General features: G+C 40.0%; 1 protein-coding gene across 7 annotated transcripts in view; it reads left to right on the forward strand.

The window, feature by feature from the left end:
- TMEM131 (transmembrane protein 131) overlaps positions 4,299–26,767 on the forward strand; it is a 193,138-nt gene continuing 170,669 nt past the window's right edge. For all 7 annotated transcript variants that reach the window (XM_021087244.1, XM_021087245.1, XM_021087246.1 and 4 more), the window contains exon 1: positions 4,299–5,056. In XM_021087244.1, coding sequence (XP_020942903.1) covers positions 4,876–5,056 — 181 coding nt within the window. In that variant the 5' untranslated portion in view covers positions 4,299–4,875. The remainder of the gene's footprint in view (positions 5,057–26,767) is intronic.

Here is a 26,767-nt window from a genome sequence, read left to right on the forward strand (position 1 = left end):
GGTGGCCTAAAACTCCCCATCAAAGATCTTAGTGAGTGTGGGAGAGGCTAATGGGAGAGGAGGTGGAAGAGCAGGGAAAAGTCTGGAGGGATCCTCTGTCCTCAAGAATATTATTTCCCTCCTTTTAATAGAAAGACCACTAAACCACATGAAGTATCTCAAAAAGTCACACAATTATTAATAATTATTCCAGGAGAGAAAGAGTTAGGCACGTACTGGAATCAGTTGAGACTCTGAAGCAGCAGGCTGAAATTTTGGTTCATTTCAGCCTAGGGTGTTTGGCATGGAAATATTTCTTGAGGATGCTAGAAAGATTAATATAGGCTTGTAAAATGTGTCAGTCAGCTTGGAAGGAAAATATTGAACAAAATCATAGTTACTTTCAGCATCTAAATGCAATATGCTTTATTAGTAGAAGTGTAAACATGGTAGCAGTATGGCCATCAGTAAGACCTTAGTTCCAGTGAATTTGGAAACTGCAAAGGCATCCAGTTTTCTTGGAATATCTGAGTAAGGAGCTACAAATAGGATGAAATCCATAGAAGTAGTGGGCTGAGCCTACCACCTTCCAAGCTACTATACTCATCCTGCATCGTGAACCTGAGGTTTTTTGGTCCTTCTCGAGGCTACAGCAATTTACCTAGTAATTGAACAGACTATGGCCTCATGAGTTAATTTTTTTTTGTCTTTTTAAGGATAACACCAAGAAAAAGAAAAAACACAACACCAAGGTGGAGTTCCCTGGTGGCTCTGTGGGTTAAGGATCTGGTGTTGTCAATACTGTGGCTTGGTTGCTGCTGTGGCATGGGTTCAGTCCCTGGCCTGGGAACTTCTGCATGCTATGGGAAACCTACCAAGATATAAGGCACACAGCAGACAAAATAAGTAGATTACCCTGTATATCAAAGACAGTTGTCAATATGCTACATTTCTTCTGACTCACTTACTGCTGTGGGCTTTATCCATGCCCTGAACTAGATGAAAGAGAACTAAAAACAAAGAAAAATTAGTTGAAGAAATTGAAAAGGCTGGATAAATAAAGGTAATAAAGAATTGCCTGTATTTAATATTCTTCCTCTTCTCTCCTTTAGTTCACTCGTTCCAATTACATTTTGTATATGTCTATCTTATCCACTATACTTTAAGTTCCCCTGAGGGAAAGGACTGTGTCTTACTTCTCTTTGTATTTTGGTATCATCCATCCATCCATCCATCCATCCACTCTATAAGTGTTACTGACAGCCTACTATATTCTAGAAGCTTGGGATATATAAATCAACAAAACAGATGGGGCTGAAAAACAGATAAAAACTAATACATAGTGAATAAATGAATTATACAGTATTATAAAAAATGATGCATTTTATGGATAAAGGGGGAAAAATGAGCACAAGGTAGCAGGACTGGGACTTGGGGGTGGGAGGATTGGGACAATGGTGGTCAGCGTATGCTTCATGGAGAACATGATAACTGAGCCAAGACTGGAAGATGGTGAGACGTGAGCCAAGCAGGAAACTGGGGGAAGAGATCGCACAGGGAAGATACAGGGAAGAACTGAGGCACAGGCCCTGGAGCAGAAGCATCCCACGTGGGTCTGAGGAACAAAATGTAGCGAGTTCAGCTGAAGTAAACTGAGCCCAGAGGAGTACAGTCCAAATGGAAGTCAAAGATCATGAGGAGCCAGGTGGCATAGAGCCATGTGGGCCAGAAAAAGAGCTTTGGCTTCTACCCTGAGATGGGAGCCCTTGTAGGAGGGCCATTCGATCGATGGCTTATGTTTTATTTATTTGTTTATTTTTGTCTTTTTAGGGCTGCACCCGAGGTATATGGAGGTTCCCTGGCTAGGGGTCCAATTGGAGCTACAGCTGCTGGCCTACACCACAGCCACAGCAATGCCAGACCTGAGCCACATCTGCAACTTACATCACAGCTCACGGCAACGCCGGATCCTTAACCCACTGAGTAAGGCCAGGGATTGAACCCACATCCTCATAGATACTAGTCAGATTCGTTTTCACTGCACCACAATGAGAACTCCCTAGTTGAATAATTTGCCTAGCATCAGACAGCTATTAAGGGCAGGGCTGGGGTTTAAGTTCAAATTCATCTGTGTCCGTTTTAACTCTGCTTTCCAGAGTAGTTTACTAACCTGGGTAGAGAACAGAGTGAGTAGAAGGGAAGAGCCCTGATAATTTGTAGTTCCCCCCACGTATCAATTTAGTGCAACAGTCTCAAACTTGAGCGTGGAGCAGAATCACCCAGTGGTTTGTTAAAACACAAAGTGCAGGACATCAACCCAGAGTTTCTGATTCCTCCTGTCTGGGTGAGAGTCAGCCAATTCTCATGCCTGACACGTTCCCAGGTGATGCTGATGCTGCTGGTCTGGGGATGATACTTTGAGAACCACTGGTTTAGCTGGTTTTCCCTGATTCTGCCAGCTCAATAGCCTGCCTCCACCTGCCAAATGCCCAGGGCTCTCTAATTCCTAAAAGGAGTTTAGAGAGGTCTATCGCTAATCAGAGCTTTCAGAGGGTCCTTGGTGATAGTCCTTTCAGTTTTAACCCCTAGTTCTCTCCATCCCAAGGTACTTGGCTGTCGGGAAGAGAGGATGATGTGGCAGGGGGATCGGGGCGGGGTGGGGGTGGGGGTTCAACTCCAGCTGCTCTCCAACACAGCTGTACCAACCTGGTCAGTAAATTCTTCTTTTATTATTATTGTCCCAGAAGTTTCATTGTCCTTTCCTGGGAACAAACTTCCATTATCACCCCTCCTGCTCCCAATGGAGGTTCAGGGGAGGTTCAGGTATGGTGGGCTCTAATTACGACACAGCTATTGGGGGTGGGAGGCTTGAAGAACAAGAATACAAATGCTTACAAATACACAATTAGATGCAAGGCCTTGGAAGAAACTTGTGCCAGAGAGGGGCCTTAAAGTAAGCTTCATTAGCTTCATGGGAAATCTGCCTTCCATCAAACATGTCTGTATATGTCTAAGCTCCAATTATAGATATAAACTCAGTTCTCATGGGGCTCTAGAGCCTCAGGCTAATCAAAGGACATGGTTAATTCCTGTGTAAGAGAACCTGAGCATTTCATGGTTGGAGAGGTTTGTCTGCCCTGAACCTGGCAATGGGGGAAGGACTGCTGACTCCCAGTGCTGCACACTGGAGGTAAGCTTGGACCCAGCTAAGGCATTCAGTGACTTATTCTTGGGCTTGATTTCTTCAGTGAGTTAAAAAGCTTTCCAGAAATCTCTTGCCTTAGGCCTACAAACATGGAAAACCGAACTTAGATATATTAATTATCCCTATTTAATTACCTCAAGAACAGCATTTGATTATTCAATTTTGACACTAATCATCAGAAAAATATAATGGCTTTTCAAAATCAGGGTAAGGCTATTAAAATATACAAATTTATTAAGTAAAATAAAGTGCTCCTGACAAAGAAGACTACTGCATAGGATAGTACTTTGGGTTTAAGTCTTCCTGAAATTTTATTTTCCCACGTAGCTTGGTCCGAGACTTATTAGGGGTGGACTTGGCCTTAAAAATACAACGATTCACTCAACAAATTCTGCGAAGTGTTTAAGGAGGTGGCTCAGGAGTTAGGGGAAGTTACTAAAATAGTTACTAAGTTAGGAGTTAGGGGAAGTTACTGATTAAAGAGGGACCACGTAGAGAATAGCCACGCCCACCAAGAACCTCGACCTAAAATGGAAAGGGCATCTAGGAGGCATGAGGTGACTTCCTGAAGGAGACTAAAAGAGGTGGCCTTTGAGTTGGGCTTTTTATGTTAATAAAATGTCTTAAGAATACTTCCAAGCCGGAGAAAGCCAGCATAGCCACTAGACGTATTTCTTAAGTACAATCTGCCTTCCACGGTCACTGCTGCACCCCCATCACACACAAAGCAAAGAGTTTTTCCCGTATCAAAGTTGGCACAATCCAAGGTAAGGAGGATTACATTAAGCGTTCCTCGGTGCTGTGTCTATAAGGAAACAAAGACGAATAGAGCAGGTCCCTGTCCCCAAGACAGCACCATCAGGCACTGAATCAGGCCTGGGGTATTCTCGAAGCGACTGGGAGGCGGAGGTGCGGCCAGGAGTAGTCACTGGATAGGATTTTCCGCGCTGGACCACGAGGTCCGGATGCGCACTCATTCCCCTGGAAGGCTCTCGCACTGCAGTACCGGAGATGCAGGGGTTTGTTCCGACCTCGGAGCAGCTGCCCAACCTCCCCAAGCGCCCCGCAGCCCCGCCCCCGCGCCAGGGCGGCTGCGCGGCCAGGCCTCCCCGTCCCCACGTGATCTTCGTCACTGGCACTGCGAAGCATGAGCCGCCATCACAAGTCCTGGCGGCTGGGCCCTGGCCTGCCTCGCTCATTCTCCTCCTCCTCGGCGGGGTAGCGGTGACGGGTTGGGGTTGTGCTTCCAGTGTCCCGTCTGGCCGCTGAAGCCGCGGGCCTCCAAGAGCGCGAAGGGGAGGTCGGACCCGCGGACTCCCGAGCGGATAGACCTGCTTGCTGTCCAGGTGACGGCACGGCGGGGGCGGTGCCCGGGGCCGCGCCCCGCCCCTCGCAGGCCAGCGCCCAGAGCCCGCGGCCCTTGCCCGTTTCCAGTATGGCCGCCCGCCGCGCTTGACCCGCGGCCTCTCCGCTTCGACTCTTCGTAGGCGATGCCGAGGCCGAGGCCGTGACTGACACTCTCGCTCGCACGCACGCACGGACCAGACCCACGCCCGGAGCCCGAGCCCTGGGCCCGGAACTGCTCTCGCTCCCGGCTCCACGGCCAGAACCCGGACCACGGCTCCCGCGCCGCCGCCTCGCCGAGAAGGACCGCGCCGCACCTCGAGCGCGGCGGCCCCCGGCCGGCAGGGATGGGGAAGCGGGCGGGAGGAGGAGCAGCAGGAGCCGCCGCCGTCTCCACGTCTGCCGGGGCTGGTCTGGAGCCCGCGGCCGGCCGCGGCGGGGGCCCCCGGAGTGCGGCCGCTGGCCTCCTGGGAGCACTACACCTGGTGATGACTCTCGTCGTGGCCGCGGCGCGGGCCGAGAAGGAAGGTGGGTGTCAGCCGGCCGGCATCTCCTAGTCCCGGCCCCGCGGCTGTCACCGCGCCCTCGCGGAGGCCGCTGCCGGGCTGCGACCGGGGAGGAAGGGCCGCGGCTCCGGTCTGCGTCCGGCGCGAAGTTGCTCGGTCGAGTCCTGTCCCGAGCCGGGAACTTGGAGTTCGGGTGCCAACTCGCGGCGTTGGCCGCACAGAGTTGCTCTCATTCTCCGTGATTCCTTCCCCTTGTCTTTCCTTTGGTCTCCTGTCACTGCCATTTCAAAACTTCCCCGGTTCTCGTTATTCTTGCCTCTTGGTCCACTATGTAGGAGGGGCGTATTTTTAGACTTGATTGCTGTTAATAGGAGAATTTTAGGACTTTTTTTTTCTTTTCTTTTTTTGGTTGCAGCTTTAATAACGGCGTGGGAAGAGAGCTCACTTTAAAATGCAGTAAAAAATAGCGAGACTAGTGGAGAGACTTAAAACAGCTTACCAAATTTTACTTTGGAATTGTTAAAACAATTCTTGGGGAGGAATCCTGTTCTTTAGCTTCCCCGTCCAGTATCGCTTTGCAGTGTTGATTGTTTAGCGAATTCTCCCTTTCTCAGATATATTTCTTCTTAGCCCTCTATTAAGCTGTTGAAGCTATGCCTATACTTTTTTACATATTTTAAGATACATAATTGTTTGTCGTTGTCTTTAATGTGAAAGACTTTAAAAACAAATGGCAAGTTTCAAGTTGGCAAACGTTTTTCTATAATTTACAGTTAAAAGGGCTGACCCTTAATTTTAAAACTCTCGTTAGTATTGGATGACTGTAAAACCGATACTTTGTCAGGATTAAAAATTATTTTGTAACCTAGAAGACCAGATCTGTAATTTGGTTGGCACTACCTGTGTTTGAGCCTAGGGAAATGAGGTGGCCATAAAGCCTTCCTAAAGAAATCACTAAAAGTGAATGGTTTTTAAAAAGCTAAGCAAAACTTGTTAGCTTAGCTTCCGTTTACACTAAGCTGCTACTGCAAAGAAAATAATTACTTGCCACAGTAACTTTAAGGTTGATGTTCTACTTTACAACTGAAGTCACTTGCTTTTTTATTGTTAAATGAAGCCAACAGCAAAGCAAGCCAAATTAATGTTAAAGTGCAAATGTGTTTCAGCTTACTGTTTTGTTTTTTTCGTTGTAATTGTTGAGAAGTTATTTAAAGAATTATGAATCAGAAAGGATTAATAGAAGCAATATTATTTCCTGAAGAAAATATTACCACTTTAGGATTGGGGTTGGGGTTGTCATAGTTCATCATTCATTACAGATCTGCGGTTAGTTGATCTTAATGTATGTCGGTGGTGCCCAGCACAGCCTGGCATATAGTTGGTGTCCAGTAAACCTGAAATAGTACAATGAATTAATGTCTCTTTGGGGTTAATGACATCCTTGGCAGGTATTGGGTCCTTGTTTTTCTCTTCCTTTGTTTACTTTTCACAGTGCCAGGCATTTAACATTTAAGTGAGTGATTATCTTCAGGGGCCATTAGCAAGGGGAAATAAAATGATTGAGTCTAGTAGGACATTAAGTTTGTATTGTCAAGTCCCTCATTTGAGAAATAGCAGCCTAGGTTATATTTGCTATTTGTATAGTTTCTAAGTTTTAGTACATCTCTCTAATACTCATAATGTGAGGGTTGGGGAGGAGGATACCTGCCAGGGTGTACAAGGATGAAAAGATGGGGTCGAATCAGCCCGTGGTTGTGGCAGAATCAGACATCTTTTGTGGCCCATGTTATGTCCGTATGAACACTTTGAATGGAGAAATTAGCAATTAAAAATATTGATGGTAATTATGCTAGTATGGAACAAAGAACTCTACCCATTGTAAGTGGATCTGGTTCTAATCAAATATTCCGTAAAGGTAGTGCCAAAAATGGCCAGTGCTTTCAGTCTCCTTGCTGATCAAATTCTAGTAGTTTTTGTTTGAGTAAGTAGGAGAAATTGATTTTTTACGTGAATGTGATATCACCAGCTTGGCACCATTTGCCCCAAAGGGGTGCGGTTGAGTAGTCCGCCCCCTCCCCCCAAGCAAATCTAGGCAGATTTCTGAAGGTAGCCGAGTTCATTTTGTCCATTTATCTCCTGAGGATTTTTGGTGCTTATTTTTGTAGTATAAACTAGCTGACTTGTTCAAAGTTAAGACTTAACCTGCAATTTTAATGATAGTTCTCTGGGTATTTTGTATATTTCTATTGCAGCAGAGTTTCACTAGAAAATCTACAAACAAAATAAAACTCATTGTCTTCTGAAGAAAAGCAGCAGAAATAGCTGAGTACCTAAGGCAGTTTTAATGTTTGAACTAGATGTTAATTTTCTTAAGTTAGAAGTTGAGCCACTTTTGGTCTTAACATCCTAAGGAATGCCTTTACATTCCTGTATCTTAACATTTATTTTCATGATCTGTTGGAAGTTTCACTAGACCAGAGAAAAGGGACCTTTGAGGATGTTTTGACTATGTTCTACATTTAGAAGGACTTTGAAAGAGCTGTCATAGGTAGAAGTTACTGTAATTACTACAAATAACTTGCTTATTCTGGACTGGTGTCAAGATTTTTCTTGAAGCTAAGCTCTACATATTGAGAAGAGTGAAAATAGGTGTGTGTGTGTGTAGTGAAAATATATTAAAAATGTATTGGTGGGAATTCCCTCTTGGCACAGTGGCTAAGAATCTAACTGCAGCTCAGGTATCTGTAGAGGCGTGGGTTCGATCCCCGACCAGGTGCAGTGGGTTAAAGGATCCAGTATTGCCACAGATGGGGTATAAGTTGCAGCTGCGGCTTGGATTCAGTCCTTAACTTGAACTTCATATGCCGCGGGTGTGGCCGTTAAAAAAAAAAATGTGTGTGTATATATATATATATATATATATATATATATAGTGAAAATATGCGTATATATGGTGAAAGTATTTGTGTATATATTAAATGTATAACTTATTAGTAGCATTTTTAATTTATAAATAAGCATATTATTACCAGCAAATAAGAGCTTTTTAAAAGCATTGTATGTCATGTATGTGTATAATATGGTTTCATTGCAAAATGTGTTTTTGGAGAGCATGATTGTCTTTTAGTATAAATAAAAAGCTACGTTTTATGTATTTAGTAAATATAAACTTGGATAAATTTTCAGGAATGTGATTGTTTTAGTCTGACAATTTATATTTTAATGTTATCACTAATTGGCCATTTATGGCAGGGCAAAATTTGACTGTCTTTTGTAGGACTTTTAAATTGGTTCACCAGATACTTTGGTTTCATGCACAAATTTTTTTTTTTTAAGCCCTATTTGTGACATAAGTGCAGAAGGAGGGTAAAACAGAAGTGTTTAGGAGTAAAGTTCAGAAGAAAAGATAGAAACCGCTAATTTGATAGGATGGTAGAATTGATCAGGAGTGGTATTTACTTTTTTTGTAATCAAATTATTACTTTAGAATATAAAAATGTTTCTTAAAGTGATTTCCTTATTAAGAGTCAAATGTTTTAATCCTTTGCAAAGGGGGTACGTGACTTCTTGATTTAGGGCCTAGTACGTAGAATACTACTTCCCTCATATTGCCTCACTGATGAACTTTTGTTGGTTGCTTTTCCTGAAAGCCATTTGCTGCTGTTGGGAGCTTCTGAATCCTGCAGCTGGAAGAAGTGTGTCCTCTCTTTCTCTTGCTAATGCCTATTTTCTCTTCTTTAAAATCTTTGCAGCCATCCTCCTCAATACCTGCCCCTAAAATCAGCTTTGGGGAGTAGACGTAAAATTATCTAATGGGTTATCATCCAGAGTAATAATAAGCCAGACTCCTCTTGAGGAAAATGAGATCATTGCTGGGTATTGAATATTTTAGAAACGCTCCTTATAATCTGCATGTGGCTTGAGTTGTCTGACGGGCCTTGTCTGACTGAGAGAGGCCCCTTTTCTCTGGAGACTTCTCTATTTGTTCTAAGCATCACCAGGCACTGTTGATAGCTGCTTCTTGGAACTTTCTTCCTTCATTTCTGTGACTTTGTACTTCTTAGTTATCATCCTGCCTTGTCGTGGGTCACTGTTCTCCAGCTGCCCATTGGACAGCCCTGTGCCTGTCTGGCACGTGGTGCCCAAGTCCAGAGCAGAATTGTCTTGTGCCACCTCCAGTTTCCCAGTTTTTGTTAACACCATGACTATTCTCTCTGCCACCTTGGCCTCGTTTTTTTGACCCTTTACCAAGTGGCGCCAGTGTCCATCGACTTTGTGGGCAGCTCTCCTGTGGCCTCCAGCCACTGCTTGGAGCAGTGTGGTGAGCTCTCCACTTGGGTTCTGTCCTGCAGTCCCCTCTCTGAATGTGCATTGTCCTTGTTGGCTGTCATTCATTCTGATGCTTAATCATGTACTGCCTCTGTTAGCTACTTAAATTCTTTTATGGCTGTCATTCTTCACCCGGACTGGGACTTCTGTGGGGCAGAACCTCTGTCCACAGCTGCAGTGTATATATAGCAGGCATTCTGTTTTAAATGGAGGTTTGCCCAGAATGAGCTTATCCTCCCCTTCTCATATCCGGGACCTGGCTTGCATCCAGAGTACAGGTACAACTCTGAACTTGGATACAAGTATCATTAGCAGTTCTATTATTGTAGGACATGGGGTGACACCAAAATGTGTTCCCTACATGTTACTTTCCCTTGTGACTAAAATAAGTAACGTATATTTATCTGAACCATCCCTTTTGTGACTTTTGGATTTTAAGATTTCAAATCCCCCTAAAACCCCAATTTATAGGTCATGAAACAGGTACAAAGTAACATTCTCAAGGTGACAGAGCTGATAGGTAGTTGAGCCAGGATTCCCTTGCAAGCTTTCTGTCCATAGAGCCAAGCTATTTAATCCTGAATGATAACTAGATTTTGTTGTATACCAACTGTGTGAAGAACAGATCCGCCCCTTCGTGCAAAATGAGTGTGTTGAGTATTCAAGTGAGGTGTACTTTCAAAAAAAAAAAAAGGCAGCCTAAACATCTATATCACTCTCTATCAGCTTCTTAACCATTAGAATGATCCTGGTGCCTTCTTAAAAGGAAACAAGAAAATTTATGAGTGGATAATCCATGGACCAGGTGTTTGATGTTGGAAGCCGCTGATTCAACTCTTTGCTCTTGATGATTTAAGTACCTGGTATATTGCTTAGGTTAAATTAAGCTATATTGCATTCTGTGAATACTCCTTAGTTTTAGATTGGTGTGATAAGCTAGTCTAGACATGTGGTTTTAGTCTTACAAACTGGCCCTGTTCAAAGGACATAGAGGTAATCCAAAGGCTTGTAGTGACATCTGCTTTTTTTTTTTTTCTTCTTTCCTCTTTTCTGGCCATGCCCATGGCATATAGAAGTTCCTAGGCCAGGGATTGAAACTGAGCCACAGCAGTGACCTCAGCCCCTGCAGTGACAATGCGAGATCCTCAACCCACTGTGTATCACAAGGGAACTCCCAGCATCCTCTTTTGATGGTGGTGAAATCTCTTTCAGACTTTGATTAGAAGTCCAGGAACTCCAGAAGAAGTTCATTTCTGGTACCTTGTTCATTCTTACAAAGGCGTTTTTGGATTAGGTGGTCATTAGTTTCATCTGTAGTAGATCCGTTTTCCTTTATTCTTGTGTTGCTTTAGAAAGATTTTTAGAAAACCATAGCAGTTTGTTTAATTCACTTGTTGAATATAGAACTTAGAGCAAAGGTCCGAAAAATGCCTTAGGTCTAAGAAGATCTTTGACATGGTCTGTTACGATAGAGCATCAGATCCACTCTAATTGTTTATTTATTTATTTATATATAATTATGGTTTAAAAGACACAAAAAGCTTACCATCTTAACCATTTTAATGCAGTTCAGTATTAAGTATATTCACATAGTTGGGCGGTGGGTCTCCAGAACTTTTTTCATCTTGCAAAACTGAAACTGTACCTTTTAAACAGCAGCTCCCTGTTTCTCTTTTCCCTCCAGTCCCTGGCAGCCACTAAGCTACTTTCTGTTTTTTCTGTTTTTTATGAATTTGACTACTTTAGATACCTCACATAAGTGGAATTATGTAGGATTTGTCTTTTCATAGGAATTATGAAGGATTTGACTGGCTTAGTTCACTTAGTGTAATGTCCTCAAGGTTCGTTGTGTTGTAGCAGGTGACAAGATTTCTTCCCTTTTTAAGGGAGAATAATCTATTGTACATATATATCATTTTCCCATTTTGTTAGTCTCTTCATCCATCAATGGACATTTGGTTTGCTTCCACATCTTGACTCTTGTGAATAATACTGCTCTGAACATGGGTGGGAAAATGTCTCTTTGAAATCTTCTAATTCTTTTGGGTATATACCCAGAAGTAGGATTGCTGGATCATATGGTAGTTGTATTTTTAGTTTTTCAAGCACCTGCCATGCTGTTTTCCACGGCATCTACACCATTTTAAGTTCCACCAATAGTGCACAAAGATTAGTTTCTTTCCATCCTCACCAACACTTGTTATTTATTTCTTTCCTTTTTTTTTTCTTTTTTTTAAATAGGGGCCAGTCTAATGTCTATGAAGGTGATACCTTGTTTGGTTTTGACTTGAATTTCTGTAATAATTAATGATATCGAGCATCTTTTCATATGCTTGTTGGCCATTTGTATGTCTTCTTGTTTTGAGAAATATTTATTCAAGTGCTTTGTCCATTTTTAAATTGGGTTATTTTCGTTGTTGAGTTATAGGAGTTCTTTATATAGTCTGGATATTAATTTTTTTTTTTTTTTTTTTTTTGCTTTTTAGAGCTGCACCTGAGGCATGTTGAGGTTCCCATGCTAGGGGTGGAGTCGGAGCTAACAGCTGCCTGCCACAGCCACAGCCACAGCCACAGCAACGCAGGATCTGAGCCGTGTCTGTGACCTACACTACAGTTCATGGCAACGCCGGATCCTTGACCAAGGCCAGTGATCAAACCCAAAACCTCACCGTTTCCACTGCACCATGATGGGAACTCCGATATTAACCTTTGACAGATGATTTGCAAATATTTTCTCCCATTTTGTAAGTTCTCTTTTTAGGATTGTTCCTTTGATACACAGAAGTTTTTAAGTCTGATGTAGTCACATTTATCTATTCTTGCTTTTATTTTATTTTTTGCTTTTTAGGGCCATACCCGCTGCATATGGAAGTTCCCAGGCTAGGGGTCTCATTGGAGCTACAGCTGCCGGCCTACACCACAGCCACAGCAGCGTGGGACCTGAGCCATGTCTGTGACCTACAGCACAGCTCACGGCAGTGCTGGATCCTTAACCCACTGAGGAAGGCCAGGGATCAAACCTGCAACCTCATGGTTCCTAGTCGGATTCATTTCTGCTGCGCCACGACGGGAACTCCTGTTGCCTTGCTTTTAAGGTCATATCCAAGAAAACATTGCCAAATCCAATATCATGAAGGCTTTTCCTGTAGTATTTTCTAGGAGTTTTACAGTTTGGGGTTTTACATTTGTTCTTTTACTCATTATGGTTAATTTCTGCATACTATGTAAGATAAGGGTCCAGATTCTTTCTTTTGCATGTAGATATCCAGTTTATGTTGAAGAGACTGTCTTTTCCCCCATTTAGTAGTCCCGGAACCCTTGTATGAAGATCTTGTGACCAAATACACATGAGAGTTTATTTCTGGGCTTTACACTCTATTGCATTGGTTTGTTTGTCTCTCTTTATGCTAGTACCATACTATTTTGATTACTGTACTTTGTTATATCTTTTGAAATCAGGTAGTGTGAGACCTCAACCCTTGTTCTTCCCTTTCAAGATCGGTTGGCTCTTTGGGGCCCCTTGAAATTCCATATGGATTTTAGGATGGATTTTTCTATTATGCAAAAAATACTTTTTTTTTTTTTTCCGGTCTTTTTTAGGGCTGCACCTGCAGCATAAGGAGGTTCCCAGACTAGAGGTCCATTCAGATCTGTGGCTGCTGGCCTACACCACAGCCACAGCAACACAGGATCTGAGCCGAGTCTGTGACCTGCACCACAGCTCACAGCAACGCCAGATCCTTAACCCACTGAGTGAGGCCAGGGATCAAACCCTTGTCCTCATGGATGCTAGTTGGTTCGTTAACCACTGAGCCACAACGGGAACTCCACTACTGTGGTTTTGATAGGGATTCCATTGAACCTGTAAATTGCTTTGGGTAATACTGACATCTTAACAGTATTTCATCTTCCAATCCATGAACACAGGATAGCTTTCCACTTATTTGTGTCCTATTCAGTTTCTTTCAGCAGCATTTCGTAGTTTTCAGTGTACAAGTTGTTTGCCCTCTTGGTTATTAGATTTATTCCAAGGTGTTTTATTCTTTTTAATGCTGTTGTAAATCAAACCTGCATTTTTAAACAAATGATTTCCATCATTGTATGACTGAGTTGCGAACACGTAGTTTTTGATAAAAGAAACATACACTGTTTTTGAAACAAAAAATTCTACATGCTTAAAGTATTTTCTTAGGTTTCTTGTCTAATAAAATGAAATATACTTTAAGCCCTCTTAAATTCTAACAGTTTGTGACTATTTGCTGTATCAGTTATGATTATAAAATGATATGACAGTCTAACTTTGGTACTTAAGGACTAAATTTTTCCTGTATAGTTATAGTATACATATGAATGAAAGAATGCACTAATAAAAAACCATCTCAGCAGTAAATTTGAGAAATAGCCTAAGCCAGCTCTACAGATACAAATTAATTAGCAGTTTGCATTCATGTTATGGCAAAGGCCTAACTTAGATTTTCTTTTGGGGAATGATTAATTGGAAGCAGAAGATTTTCTAGGGACTTGTTTCTGGTACAAAGATGCTTTCTGAAACTTAGCTGTATTTATAAAGAAATGTGTTTGAAGTGTGGTTCAAGTTCATCATTCTAAAGTTTTACTAAGAATGTCTAAGCAGTGTCTCAGGGCAGTGTAGTTTTCTAACTGGATCACTTTAAAAAAATGCTTCTCTGATTTGGTGACATTGGCTCATGTGAGGTACTGCTTCTTGATTTGCAAATGGAGAATGAAATAGGTTGGCACTATCAAGAGGTAATGTCTCTTTTCAGAGATAGTGCAGTAGTAGTTATTATGTTTCACAGGTTATTTCATAGTCAGGAGTTTATTTCACTGTACTGGGGGCTTCTCTTGGGTGATGGCTGGACTAGAAAAGAGCTTACTGAGAATAGCATTGACAAGACAATCAGTAAGAAGGGAGCAGGCTGGCAATTAGATCTAAATTTATTGGAATCCTAGAGATTCTTGTGAATAGAATATAATTTCTGAATACTGGAATATTGTCAGTTCCCCATTTAAAAAGCAGATATTGCCAAATTGCCTTTGAAGAAAACTCTCAGCATCTCACCAGTACTGTGTGAGGGTATCTGCTTTCCCACATTGGCTGTTACCCTTCTCACCTGGCAAGAAAAGGTATTGCACTCTTTAATTGATTTTTTTAAATTGCTAGTGTTTCTTGACCATGGTTTCATACTTGATGAGTGACGCAGTTAGGTGTAAGATGTATCTCAGTTCAGAGAGAGAAGAATGATAGAGTTACAACTGGTATACTAAGAATGCATTATAACCTGGAGAAATTCTAGGTGACCCTAGGCAGTATTCTACTTATGGACCTAACTCAAAGTGTGTGTCACTGAGGAAAGAATTCTGGGAACCACCATTCTGCTGTGCGTGGCAAGGAGATGGCGTAAGAACATACCAGGCTCACTGTGTGAGTTACCTAAGTTAATGAGAGAGAAGTCTGCTAGAGTTAGGGAGTTAAGATGTGCATGTAGTGGTTCAGAGTGCAACTCTGGGCTCCAGCATCTGCTTTCTGGCTGTGTGACTGTAGGTAAGTAGCATTAACCACTGTCTGCCTCAGGTTCATGATCTGTGAAGTAGGGGTAGTAATAGCACCTCTCAAGGAGTTATTGCAGGGTTTGCCAAGGTAGTGGGTGTCAAGCCCTTAGCACAGTGCCCGGCACATTTGAAAAAAATGCTGGTAAGATTGAACACTTAGACACATTTGCTGGCCATTTGTATTTCTTTTGTATTTTTTGATCATGACTTTGTCAGTGCCTCCATTGGTGTTTGAATTTTTCTTTTTAAAGTAAATGAACACTTAGTTAAGGATTTCATATTTTTCTAAGTTTCCATTTGCATTTGAATTTTTAATTTTCTATTTATTTTTATCTAAAAACTTATTAGCCAAATCTGTCATTCTTTTCCTTTATGGTTTCTGCTTTTGTTGTTAGGCTTAAGAAGCCCTGTGCATAAAGTTTATATATATTCACCAGTATTTTTTTTTTTTTTTTGTCTTTTTGCCTTTTCTAGGGCCGCTTCCCTTGGCATATGGAGGTTCCCAGGCTAGGGGTCTAATCCGAGCTGTAGCCGCTGGCCTATGCCACAGCAAAGTGGGATCCAAGCCGCGTCTGCAACCTACACCACAGCTCACGGCAACACCAGATCGTTAACCCACTGAGCAAGGGCAGGGACCGAACCCGCAACCTCATGGTTCCTAGTTGGATTCGTTAACCACTGCGCCACGACGGGAACTCCGGCAACGCCAGATTCTTAACCCACTGAGCAAGGCCAGGGATCAAACCCGCAACCTCATGGTTCCTAGTCGGATTTGTTAACCACTGCGCCACGACAAGAACACCATATTCACAAGTATTTTAAATTCATACTTCTACTTTTAAATGCAAATCTCTAATTCTTCAGAATCTATTGGTGTCAGGTAGAGAATCTTTTTCTCAGGTGGTTAGTTACCTTAATACCACTTACTGAATTATATATAGTATTTCCTTTTCATGCAAATTCTGTTACATACTTGTATTTGTTTCTTGATTTTTCTGTGTTTTTTGTTTTTTTTTCCCCCTTTTGCAGCTGCACTTGTGGCATAGGGAGGTTCTTTGGCCATGGCATGCATCTGAGCCACAGCTGTGTCCTACACCACAGCTGTGGCAATGCTGGATCTTTAACCGACTGTGCTGGGCCAGGGATAGAACCTGAGCTACTGCAGAGACAATGCTGGATCCTTAATCCATGTACCACAGGGGAAACTCCTGTTTCGTTTTGTTTTTTTCTTCTTCACAGATATATTTGTATATTTTTTGATTTGTTTAAGTACTACATTTTCATTTGTCCATTTTATTAGCTGGCTTGGCAGGTCATCCCCTTCCCTTAAATTATTATTCTTCCCAAAACATTTTCTTGTCTATCTTGTTTTTTATTTGCTTTTTTGATTAGAATTGCATCAAAATGTTAGACAAATTTGAAACTCGTTGACATCTTTATAATGTTTTCTATTTATTTTTCTTTCATGTATGTGTGTATACATATATATATGCACACATACACTCAAATACACACTATTACAGAACATGAAATGGCCATTTTGTAGATCCAATAACAACTACCGTAGATTAAATAACAACTTAATCCAATAGTAAATATGTATGTATATGTATAATTGCGTTGGTTGGAGCTTTAGAACAGTGCTAAATAAGAGTAGTGAAAAAGTAGGCATCCTTATCTTTTTTCACTGTGAAGTATGATTGGGGTAGTTGGTTGAAATTAGATGTTCTTGATAATAATTAAGAAATTTCCTGTATTTTTAAGAATTTAAGTTTTATAAGTTATTAGGAATAGATATTAGGCTTTATCAGATGAAATTATCTCATGCTTTTTGGCTCTAAGCTATGGCTTTTTGGCTGATTGAATCACAGCAGCACTAAACATTCTTGTTGAATTGACCCATATCTCTACTCCCCCTAGAAAATCTGTCCAGTGATGCCCACTGAACTTGGGCTGCTAGCACCTAACAGGCTGTTCTCTCATACTTACATTTACTCCCTCTAGTTGTGTGTATTTCTGTATATTGTGCCTGAGGTGTTTTTTTGTTTTTGTTTTTGTTTTGGTCTTTTTAGGGCCGCACCCATGGCATATGGAGGTTCCCAGGCTAGGGGTCCAATCAGAGCTGTAGCTGCTGGCCTACATCAGAGCCACAGCAATGTGGGATCTGGGCCACATCTGTGACCTACACCATAGCTCATGGCAACGCCGGATCCCTAACCCACTGAGCAAGGCCAGGGATTGAACCCGCGTCCTCATGGATGCTAGTCAGGTTCATTAACTGCTGAGCCACAATGGGAACTCTGTGCCTGAGGTTTTTTATTCTTTTTTTTAAAACTGAAACTCTAAGGTTTTTTTTTTTTTTTTTGAAATATTTCATCCATTGCAAAAAGCTATCAATAATAATAGCAACAACAATAAAATAGTTTTAAGAATAAACAGGAAATGTGATGCAGCATCTGAGGAAAACTTTAGAACATTCTTGAAGGCAAAAAAAAAGTAGATTTCAATAGTAGAAAGGCATTCCTTGTACTTGGGTAGGAGGATTCAACATCTAAAAACTTCAGGTCTCCCTAAGTTAACATTAATTTTACACAAATGCAATTTAAAAATACCAACAAAACTTTTTATAGAGCAGCAAAAGTTGATATTAAAGTTAACAAACATGTAGGAGTGCTGGAGAAATGCTGGAAAAGAAAAGTTATGAGGTGTTACTAGCACAAGCAGTTATTGAAACATACTCTTAAGCCATTATATAATTGGAAGAAGCAGGGTATTGGTATGGAGACACCTAAGTGGAATAGAATAGAAATTCCATAAGTAGACCTGAGGGCATGTGGTTTATGCTTAAGACCTGCTTTCCTTCTGAGTCTGGAATGTACTAGGCAAAGGGTACCTATGTGACTAGCCCCCAGTTAAAACTTTGGACCTTATATTAGTTTCCCATTGATGCTCTCGCAAATTACCACAGCATTAGTAGCTTAAAACAGCGCACATTTATTCTCTTATGGTTCTGAAGAGTGGAATTCTAAAATCAAGGTGTTGGCAGGTCTTTGTTGGCTTCAGGGAGAATCTCTTCCTCGCCTTCGTGGCCTCCTGCATTCCCTGGCTCATAGCTTCTTCCTCACATTACTCCACCGTCTTGCTTGATCACCACTTCTTTCTTTCATTGTCACCTTGCCTTCTGCCCCTCTGTTCTTCTGCCTCTGTCTTATATAAAGACCATTGTTTTGCATTGGACCTATCTAGAGAGTCTAGAATCTCGACTCTCTAGATACTTAAACCTCATCTCAGAGTACTTAATTTAATCACATATCCAAAATCCTTTTGGCCATTTAAAGTAGCATTCACAGATTACAGGAATTGGGATGTGGGCATCTTAGGGAGCCATTATTGAGCCTACCAGAGATGTTTGGTCTGTGTTGAACTTTTCTGGTAGATAAGACACCAAAATACACACAACAAAAGAAAAAATAGATAAATTAGACATCATCAAAATGAAAAAGTTTTGTGTTAAGGAACCTCATTTCATTATCATCTGGTGAATCTTACACCATTTCTATTTCAGATATAGGCTGTGAACCAGTGCTGGTCCCCAAACTGATTATGACTGGTCCATAGCAAGAGAAGTTAAGAAATTGAGAGTAGAGTCTTAGATATTCATATATAAAACTAGTGATAGTTTTATGTCTAATGAATAAATATTAAAATAAGAGTAAAGGAATTCCCACTTTGGCATAGTGGGTTAAGAATCTACTGCAGCAGCTCCAGTCACTGCGGAGGCATAGGTTTGACCCCCAGCATGGTTCATTGGGTTAAAGGGTCTAGCATTGCTGCAGCTGCAGTGTAGGTTGCAGCTGTAACTCAGATTCAGTCCCTGGCTGAGGAACTTCCATGTGCCACGGGTGTGGCCATAAAAGTGAAATAAGTAAAAAAATTTGTGCTTCAAAGGACAATGTAAAAAATGTGAAAAGACAGCCTACAGAATTGGAGAATTTTTTTGCAGATCGTATATCTGGTAAGGGTCATGTGTCTAGAATATATAAAGAACTCAATATAAAAAGACAATCCAGTAGAAAAAATGGACAAGAGATCTAAATAGGCATTTCTCCAGAGATACACAACAAGGATATAAAAGATACTCAGTGTCATTAACCATCAGAGGGACACATATCAGACCCAAAATGTGGTGCCACTTTTACATCCACTGGTGTGGTTGTAATAAAAAAAGATGTAGTAAGTGTGGGTGAGGATGTGGAGAAATTGAAATGTCATGCGTTGCTACTGGGAATATAAGATGGTGCAACTGCTTTGCAGAAAATCTGGCACTGCACCAAGATACTAAATATAAAGTTACTGTATGATCCAGCAATTCTACTGGATTGAATACCCAAAAGAAATGAAAACATGTATGTACACAAAAACTTGTGTACAGAAAAGTTCGTAGACGTATCTTTCATAATAGTCAGAAAATGGAAGCAACTAAAATGTCCCATCAGTTGATGAATGGATGTGTAAAATGGAATATTATTCAGCCAAAAAAGGGAGCAGAGTACTGATGCATATGCTGCAGACAGATGAACCTGGAAAACATTGTGCTGTGTGAACAAAGCCAATCACAAAAGGCCATGTTTGACCACAAAAACGTTTAAATTTCCTTTCCTTTCCTTTTCTTTTTTTTCTTTTCAGACATGCTGCAGGCCAGGCATCAAACTTGCGCCAAAGCAGCGACCTAAGCCACTGTAGACAGTGCCAGATCCTTAGTGCCTCAAGAGAACTTAAACCACAAAAAGCATTTCAATGAAATGTCCAGAATAGACAAATCCAAAGAGACAAAATAGATTAGTGATTACCTAGGGTTGGAGGAGGAAGGAATGGGGAGTGACTGCTAATGGATATGGTATTTCTTTTGGGGGTATTGAAAATGGCCTGGAATCAGCTAGTGGTGATGGTTGCACAACTCTGTGAATATACTAGAAACTGTGCATTGAATATTTTAAATGGGAAATTGTATGGCATATGATTTTGTATCTCAGTACAACTATTATATATATAAATAGCTGTATTGAGATATAAATCTCTCTCTCTCTCTCTCTCTATATATATATATATATATATATTCTTTTTTTTTTTTTTTTGGCCACACCCACGGCATGTACAAGTTCCTGGGCTAGGGACCCAAGCCTCAGCAGTGACAATGAAGGGTCCTTAACCTGGTGAACCACAGAGGAATTCCAGTAAAGCTGTATTTTTAGTTTATTTAAAACTGGAAAAATACACTTTTTGTCTAAGAAACAGCTGAGACACCGTTTCTCAATTATCTGATTGGCAAAAGTTTAAAAGCTTGCTAACGTCTCTGGTGAGGCTGTGGGAAAGCATGCATTCTCGCACCTTGCTGGTGGGAATGCAAAAATGGTAACAATCTTTAATGGAAAGAAATTTGGCATGGTTTCTGACAACTATGTACGTGTTTGTAATTTCTTTTTTTTTTTTTTTTCTTTTTTTCGTGTTTGTAATTTCGACCTCACAATCCCATTCCTAGGAATTGACCCTCAAGGTACTCTTCTGACATACAAATACACATGAACAAGGTTATTCTTAGCATGATTGTTTGTAATAGAAAAATACTGGAAATTGCCTAAATGCCCATATATAGTTGAATAATTATATCCACATAATGGATTATTATTATACACTTGCAAAAAAAAAAAAAAAAAAGAATGAGGGAGAGCTCTAGAATCTGATATTGAGCCATTACATTAATACAATGCAAAATGAAAGCAGCCAGGTACAAGAGACAGGGAGCGAAGCGAATGTGTGTGGTATAAGTGTGTAACATGCTGTCTTAACGGATTTTTTTTTTCTTTTTACTAGAGCTGTATAATTCTTTGAATTTTAATACATGTATATATTTTGTAACCAGCACCACCACACTCAGGACAGAGAATAGTTCGTTACACCCCCATCCATGTTGTAACTCCCAGCAACCATGATAGTTTTCTTTTTCTTTTTTTTTTTCTTTTTTTGAAAATATCATATAAATGAAATCATATAGTTTTTTTTTTGTTTGTTTTATTTATTTATTTTTTTTGTCTTTTTGCCATTTCTTGGGCCGCTCCCACGGCATATGGAGGTTCCCAGGCTAGGGGTCGAATCAAAGCTGCAGCTGCTGGCCTACACCAGAGCCACAGCAACGCGGGATCTGAGCCGCGTCTGAGACCTACACCGCAGCTCATGGCCACGCCAGGTCCTTAACCCACTGAGCAAGGCCAGGGATTGAACCCGCAACCTCATGGCTCCTAGTCGGATTCGTTAACCACTGAGCCATGACGGGAACTCCGAAATCATATAGTTTTGAAAGTATATAATTTTGAAACCAGATTTTTACTCAGTGCTTTTGATTCATCAGACTTCTTGCGTGAGGCAATAGCTTATTCCTCATAATTGTTGAGTAGTATTCCAGTGTATGAATGTACCAGATTTGTTTATCATTCATATGTTGATGAAAATGTGGGCTGTTTCCAGTTTTTGGCCATTACAAATAAAGCTGTGTATATTCATGTATGTCTTTGTATGCATATGTTTTTCATTTTGGTTAAATACCTGGGAGTGGAATGTTTGCATCATATGGTAGGTCTGTGTTTAACTTAAATAGCTAATCTGTCTTCCAGAATGGTTGTACCATTTTATATCTCCACCAGCAGTGTATGAGAGTTCCATTCCCTCCCATTGTCTGTCCACACTTTGGTATGGTCAGCCTTTTAAATTTTAGCAATTTTAACAAGTATACAGTAGAGCATGTAATTTTAATTCGTATTTCCCCAGTGAATAGTGATGGTGAGCATCTTTTCATGTGTTTACTTGCCATGCAAATATCTCCTTTGGTGAAAAGGCTTTCAAATTTTTTGCCCAAGCTTTATTGCATTATTTATTTTCTTACTGAGATTTGAAAGTCCCTTATATATTGTAGCTGGAAGACCTTTGCAGATAATATACTTGCAAAAATTTTCTCCAGGTCCTGTATTTTCATTCTCTTAACAATGTGTTTTGAAGAACAGAAGTTTTTGAGTAAGTCCAGCTTATCAGGTTGTTCTTTTATAGCTCATGTTTTTGGTGTTTTATCTATATCTTTGCCTAACTAAAAGTATCAAAGGTTTTCTTGTAGACAGTCTCTTCAGCAAGTGGTATTTGGAAAACTGGACAGCTGCATGTAAATCATTAAAGTTAGAACACACCCTCACACTACCACAAAAATAAACTCAAAATGGCTTAAAGACTTAAATATAAGACATGATACCATACAACTCCTAGAAGAGTACATAGACAAAATATTCTCTGATATAAATTATACCAGTGTTTTCTTAGGTCAGTCTCCCCAGGTGAAAGAAATAAAAGCAAAAATAAACAAATGGGACCTAATCAAACTTGTAAACTTTTGCATAGCAAAAGAAACCTTCAGCAGAATGAAAAGACAACCTACCGACCAGGAGAAAATATTTACAAAGTTGTAACCATCAAGGCTTAATACCCCAAATATACAAACAGCTCATACAGTTCAATAACAGCAACAAAAAACAACCCAATCAAAAAATGGGCAGAAGACCTAAATAGACATTTCTCCAAAAAAGACGAACACATGGCAATTGGGCACATGAAAAGATGCTCAACATCTCTAATTAGAGAAATGCAAATCAAAACTACAGTGAGGCACCACCTCACATGGGTCAAAATGGCCATCATTAAAAAGTCTACAGATAACAAATGCTGGAGAGGGTGTGGAGAAAAGGGAACCCTCTTACCTGTTGGTGGGAATGTAAATTGGTGCAGCCAGTTTTCCCGCTGCATTGTCATTGTACTTGTTGAAAAATCACTTGCCTGTATGTGTGGGCTTATATCTAGTGTCTCCTGTCCCATTAATTTGTCTTTCTGGATGCCATTACCTCACTGTTTTGACTATATAGTTTTATAATAATCACTGAAAGTGTTAATCCTCCAACTTGGTACTTTTTCAGAGTTGTTTTGCCTCTTCTAGGTCTTTCCCATTCCATTATGAATTTTAGAGTCAGATTATCCATTTCTTCAACATAGACTGCTGGGATATTGTGTTAAATATTTGGGAAAATTGGGAGAGAATTGACATCTCAGTATTTAGTTTTCTGAACACGAGATATTTTCTCCATTTTTTTTTCTTTTTTTTTTAAGGTCTTAAGTTCTCAAGTTCTCTTAGCAATATGCCATAGTTTTTAGTGGAAGAGTCTTATATTTATTTTGTCAGATTTATCTCCAAGCATTTCGTATTTTTCATACCATTCTACATGATATTTTTTGGAAAATTTCTGGTTGTTCATTGCTAGCATATAGAAATTGGTTTTCATATATTGATCATGTACTCTCTAATCTTCCTAAACTGACTCATTAGATTTTCTGTAGATTCCATTGTACTCTCCTCATTGATGATTATGTCTGCAAATAAAGACAGTTTTACTTCCTCCTTTCCAATCTGGTGACTTTTTATCTTTCTTGCCTGATTGTACTTGCTAGAACCTCCCTACAGTATCTAATAGAAGCAGTAGAAGTGACCTCTCATTTGATGAAGGTTTTTAATAGGAATAGATATTGAATTTATCAGGTGCCTTTTATGTGGCTATAGAGATTTTTTTTTTTTTTAGGTTAATATGGCAAATCTCTAATCCTGAGTTTCTTTCTAGACCATGTTGTATGTTATCCTTGTATTACTGGATGTTTTTGGCTAAAATTTCGTTTAGAATTTTTATGTCTGTAGTCATGAGCGATAATATTCTGTTTTTTTGTAATGTCTTTGCTTTTGGTATTAGGGTAATACTGGCCTTGTTGAAATAGCTGAGAGGTGTTTTCTCGTATTTAATTTTTTGAACAAGTCAGCATGAAATTGGTATTATTTCCCCCATAATATGTGGTTACTGAAGAATTATCATTGAAACCATCTGGGCCTGGAATTTCTTTTGGATTTTTGGGTTTTTTTATTAGTATAATCTCACTTTTTAAGATATAGGGCCATTTGATCATCTTTTTCTGAGTGAGCTTTGGTATTTAAAATCTTTCAAAGAATTTGACCATTTCATTTAAGTCATCAGATTTACTGAAAGAGTTGTACATGTGTTCTCCTATTTTTCTTGAATATTTGTAGAGGTGACACCTCCCTCATTCCTGACATTTATTTATTGTTATTTTTTCCTTTTTAGGGCCACACCTGAAGCATATGGAAACTCCCCTGCCAGGGATCCATTTGGAGCTGCAGCTTCTGGCCTACACCACAGCCACAGCAACATCAGATCCAAGCTGCATCTGTGACCTACAGTGCAGCTCAAGCAACACCGGATCCTTAACCCACTGAATGAGGCCAGGGATCAAACATGAGGAGTTCCTGTCTTGGCACAGCAGAAATGAATCTGACTAGGAACCATGAGGTTGTGGTTCAATCCCTGGTCTTGCTCAGTGGTTAAGGATCCAGTGTTGCTGTGAGCTGTGGTGTAGGTTGCAGACACGGCTCAGATCTGGTGTTGCTGTGGGTGCCGCCCTAAAAAGACAAAAGACAAAGAAAACAAAACAAATAAAAAACATGAATTTTCACGGACACTATGTCTGGTTTTTAACCTGCTGAGCCACAGTGGAAACTCCCCTGATATTTATAACTGTGTCTTTTCTAACTCTTCTGGATCTCTCTGGCCAAAGGTTTATCAATTTAATATTCTTCAAAACAGCTTTCAGGTTTTTTTCCCTTCCTGTTACTCTCTATTCCTACTAAGATTTTTATTGAGTCCTTTCTTCTGCTTATTTCATTTTCTATTTTTTTAAGGTGGAAACCGAGGTCTCTGATTTTGAGGCCTTTGGGGATTTACCAGGGATCTTTTTGTTATTGAATCATAAGAATACATTGTTAGGATTTTTGCTTTAACTTTCAATGATTTTTTAAAAAGATTTCCAAGAGATTGATGTATATATGTGTGTGTGCATATATATGCATTTATTTACTTATAAACATTTAGTTTTTGTGATTACCATATAGTTACCATTCCTAGTGATTTTCATTCCTTTGTAAATTTCCATTTGATATCATTTTCTTCTACTTGAAAAATTTCCTAACGTTTCTTGTGATGTCTATCTGCCAATAATGATTTCCTTCATCTTTTATATGTCTGAAAATGTCCTTATTTTGTTTGTTTCAGAAGATGTTTTTGCTATGTATAGAAGTATAGGTTGACATGTTTATTTCTTTTAGTACTTTAGAGTTATCTTTGCTTTCTCCTCCCTTTCATTTCCCATGACAAATTTGATTTCATCTTTATCTATGTTTCTCTGTATGTAATAGATCTCTTTTCTTTTGATGACGTTCAAATTTCCTTTTTGTCGCTTGTTTTGAATAGTTTGATGTCTCTTGGTATAGTTTTTTTTTTTCATGTTTCCTGTTGAATTTCTTGATCTTTGGATTTATAGTTTTCATTAAGATTGGAAAGTTTTTGGTTATTATTTCTTTGAGTATTTTTCCTGTCTTTCTCTCCTCAAACCCAATTTGGGGCTCCAAGTATTCATGCATTAGGCAGCTTGAAGTTATTCCCACAATCACTGTACTTTCATTGTACTACTTAGGATTTGCCTTTTTTTTTGGTTCTGTTTCACTTTGAATAGGTTCTGTTGCTGTGCCTTCAAGTTCCTCAGTCTTTTCTTTTGCCATGTCTAATCTGCCATTAATCCCATCCAGTGTATTTTTTCATCTCATACATTGCAGTTTTCATCTCTACAAGTATGATTTCAGTCTTTTTTATATCTTTCATTTCTCTACTTAACTTTCTGGACATATGGAACACATAATTTTTTTTTTTTTTTGTCATCTTGTCAGCTGCTTCTAACATCTGTGCCAGTTTTAGATTGGTTTCAATTGATTATTCTTTTAGTGGTTCATGTTTTCCTACCCCTTTGTGTGCTTGGTAATCTTTAATTGGATGTCAGACATTTCAAACTTACTTTTACTGTTTTTTTGTATACCTACTCTCAAGCTTTGTTCTCATATGCAGTTAATTGGAAACAATTTGATCTTTTTTGGGTCTGGCCTTTAAGATTTGTTAGGTGGGTTAGGACCAGCACTCAGTCTCAGACTAGTTATTTTCTGCAGCTGAGGCAAGACCTTCCTGAGCACTCTAACCAAAATCCCATAATGTATGGGTTTTCCAGTTTGACTAGGGTGAACAGACATTGTAACTGGCTGTGTGTAAATGCCTAGCACTGCTCCCTCTAATCCTTCTGGAGAGTTCTTTCCCATCTCAGGTGTTGATCAGTACTTTGCTGAGTACTTGAAGGAAGACCTTTTGTAATTCTCCAGAGTTCTCTGTGTGGCTCTCTCCTTTCTGTTATTTTGCCCTGTGAACTCTCACGGTCTTGTTTTCCTTGGACTCTCAGCTCTGTCTCATCAACTCAGAGAGTCCACCAGGCCAGCCCTATCACAGCTTCCCCTCCCCGTGGCCTAGTAGCTCTTTCAAGGTGGTAAGCTGGGACAGTCGTAGGTCTCGCCTTGTTTGGTTTCCCATCTCTTGGAGCTTTTGTTCTTTTTGACTGATAGATAGGGTCTGAAAACTATCATATCATGTATTTTGTCTTAGTGTTTGGTTGTTTCAAGTGGGAGGGTATGGTCCCTATTATTCCTTCATGCCCAGAAGTCCAGACATCTCTGTCAGTTATTATTAACCAGAGTAGTCAACATTTTTTTAGGCGTTATCCCCAAACCTCTTTTGGTAATTCATGTCAAATCAGGTGGTGTGTTAGTTTCCTATTGCTGCTGTAAGAAATAATCACAGCTTAAAAG

This window comes from Sus scrofa, chromosome 3, assembly GCF_000003025.6.
Source record: "Sus scrofa isolate TJ Tabasco breed Duroc chromosome 3, Sscrofa11.1, whole genome shotgun sequence".
Taxonomy (NCBI): domain Eukaryota; kingdom Metazoa; phylum Chordata; class Mammalia; order Artiodactyla; family Suidae; genus Sus; species Sus scrofa.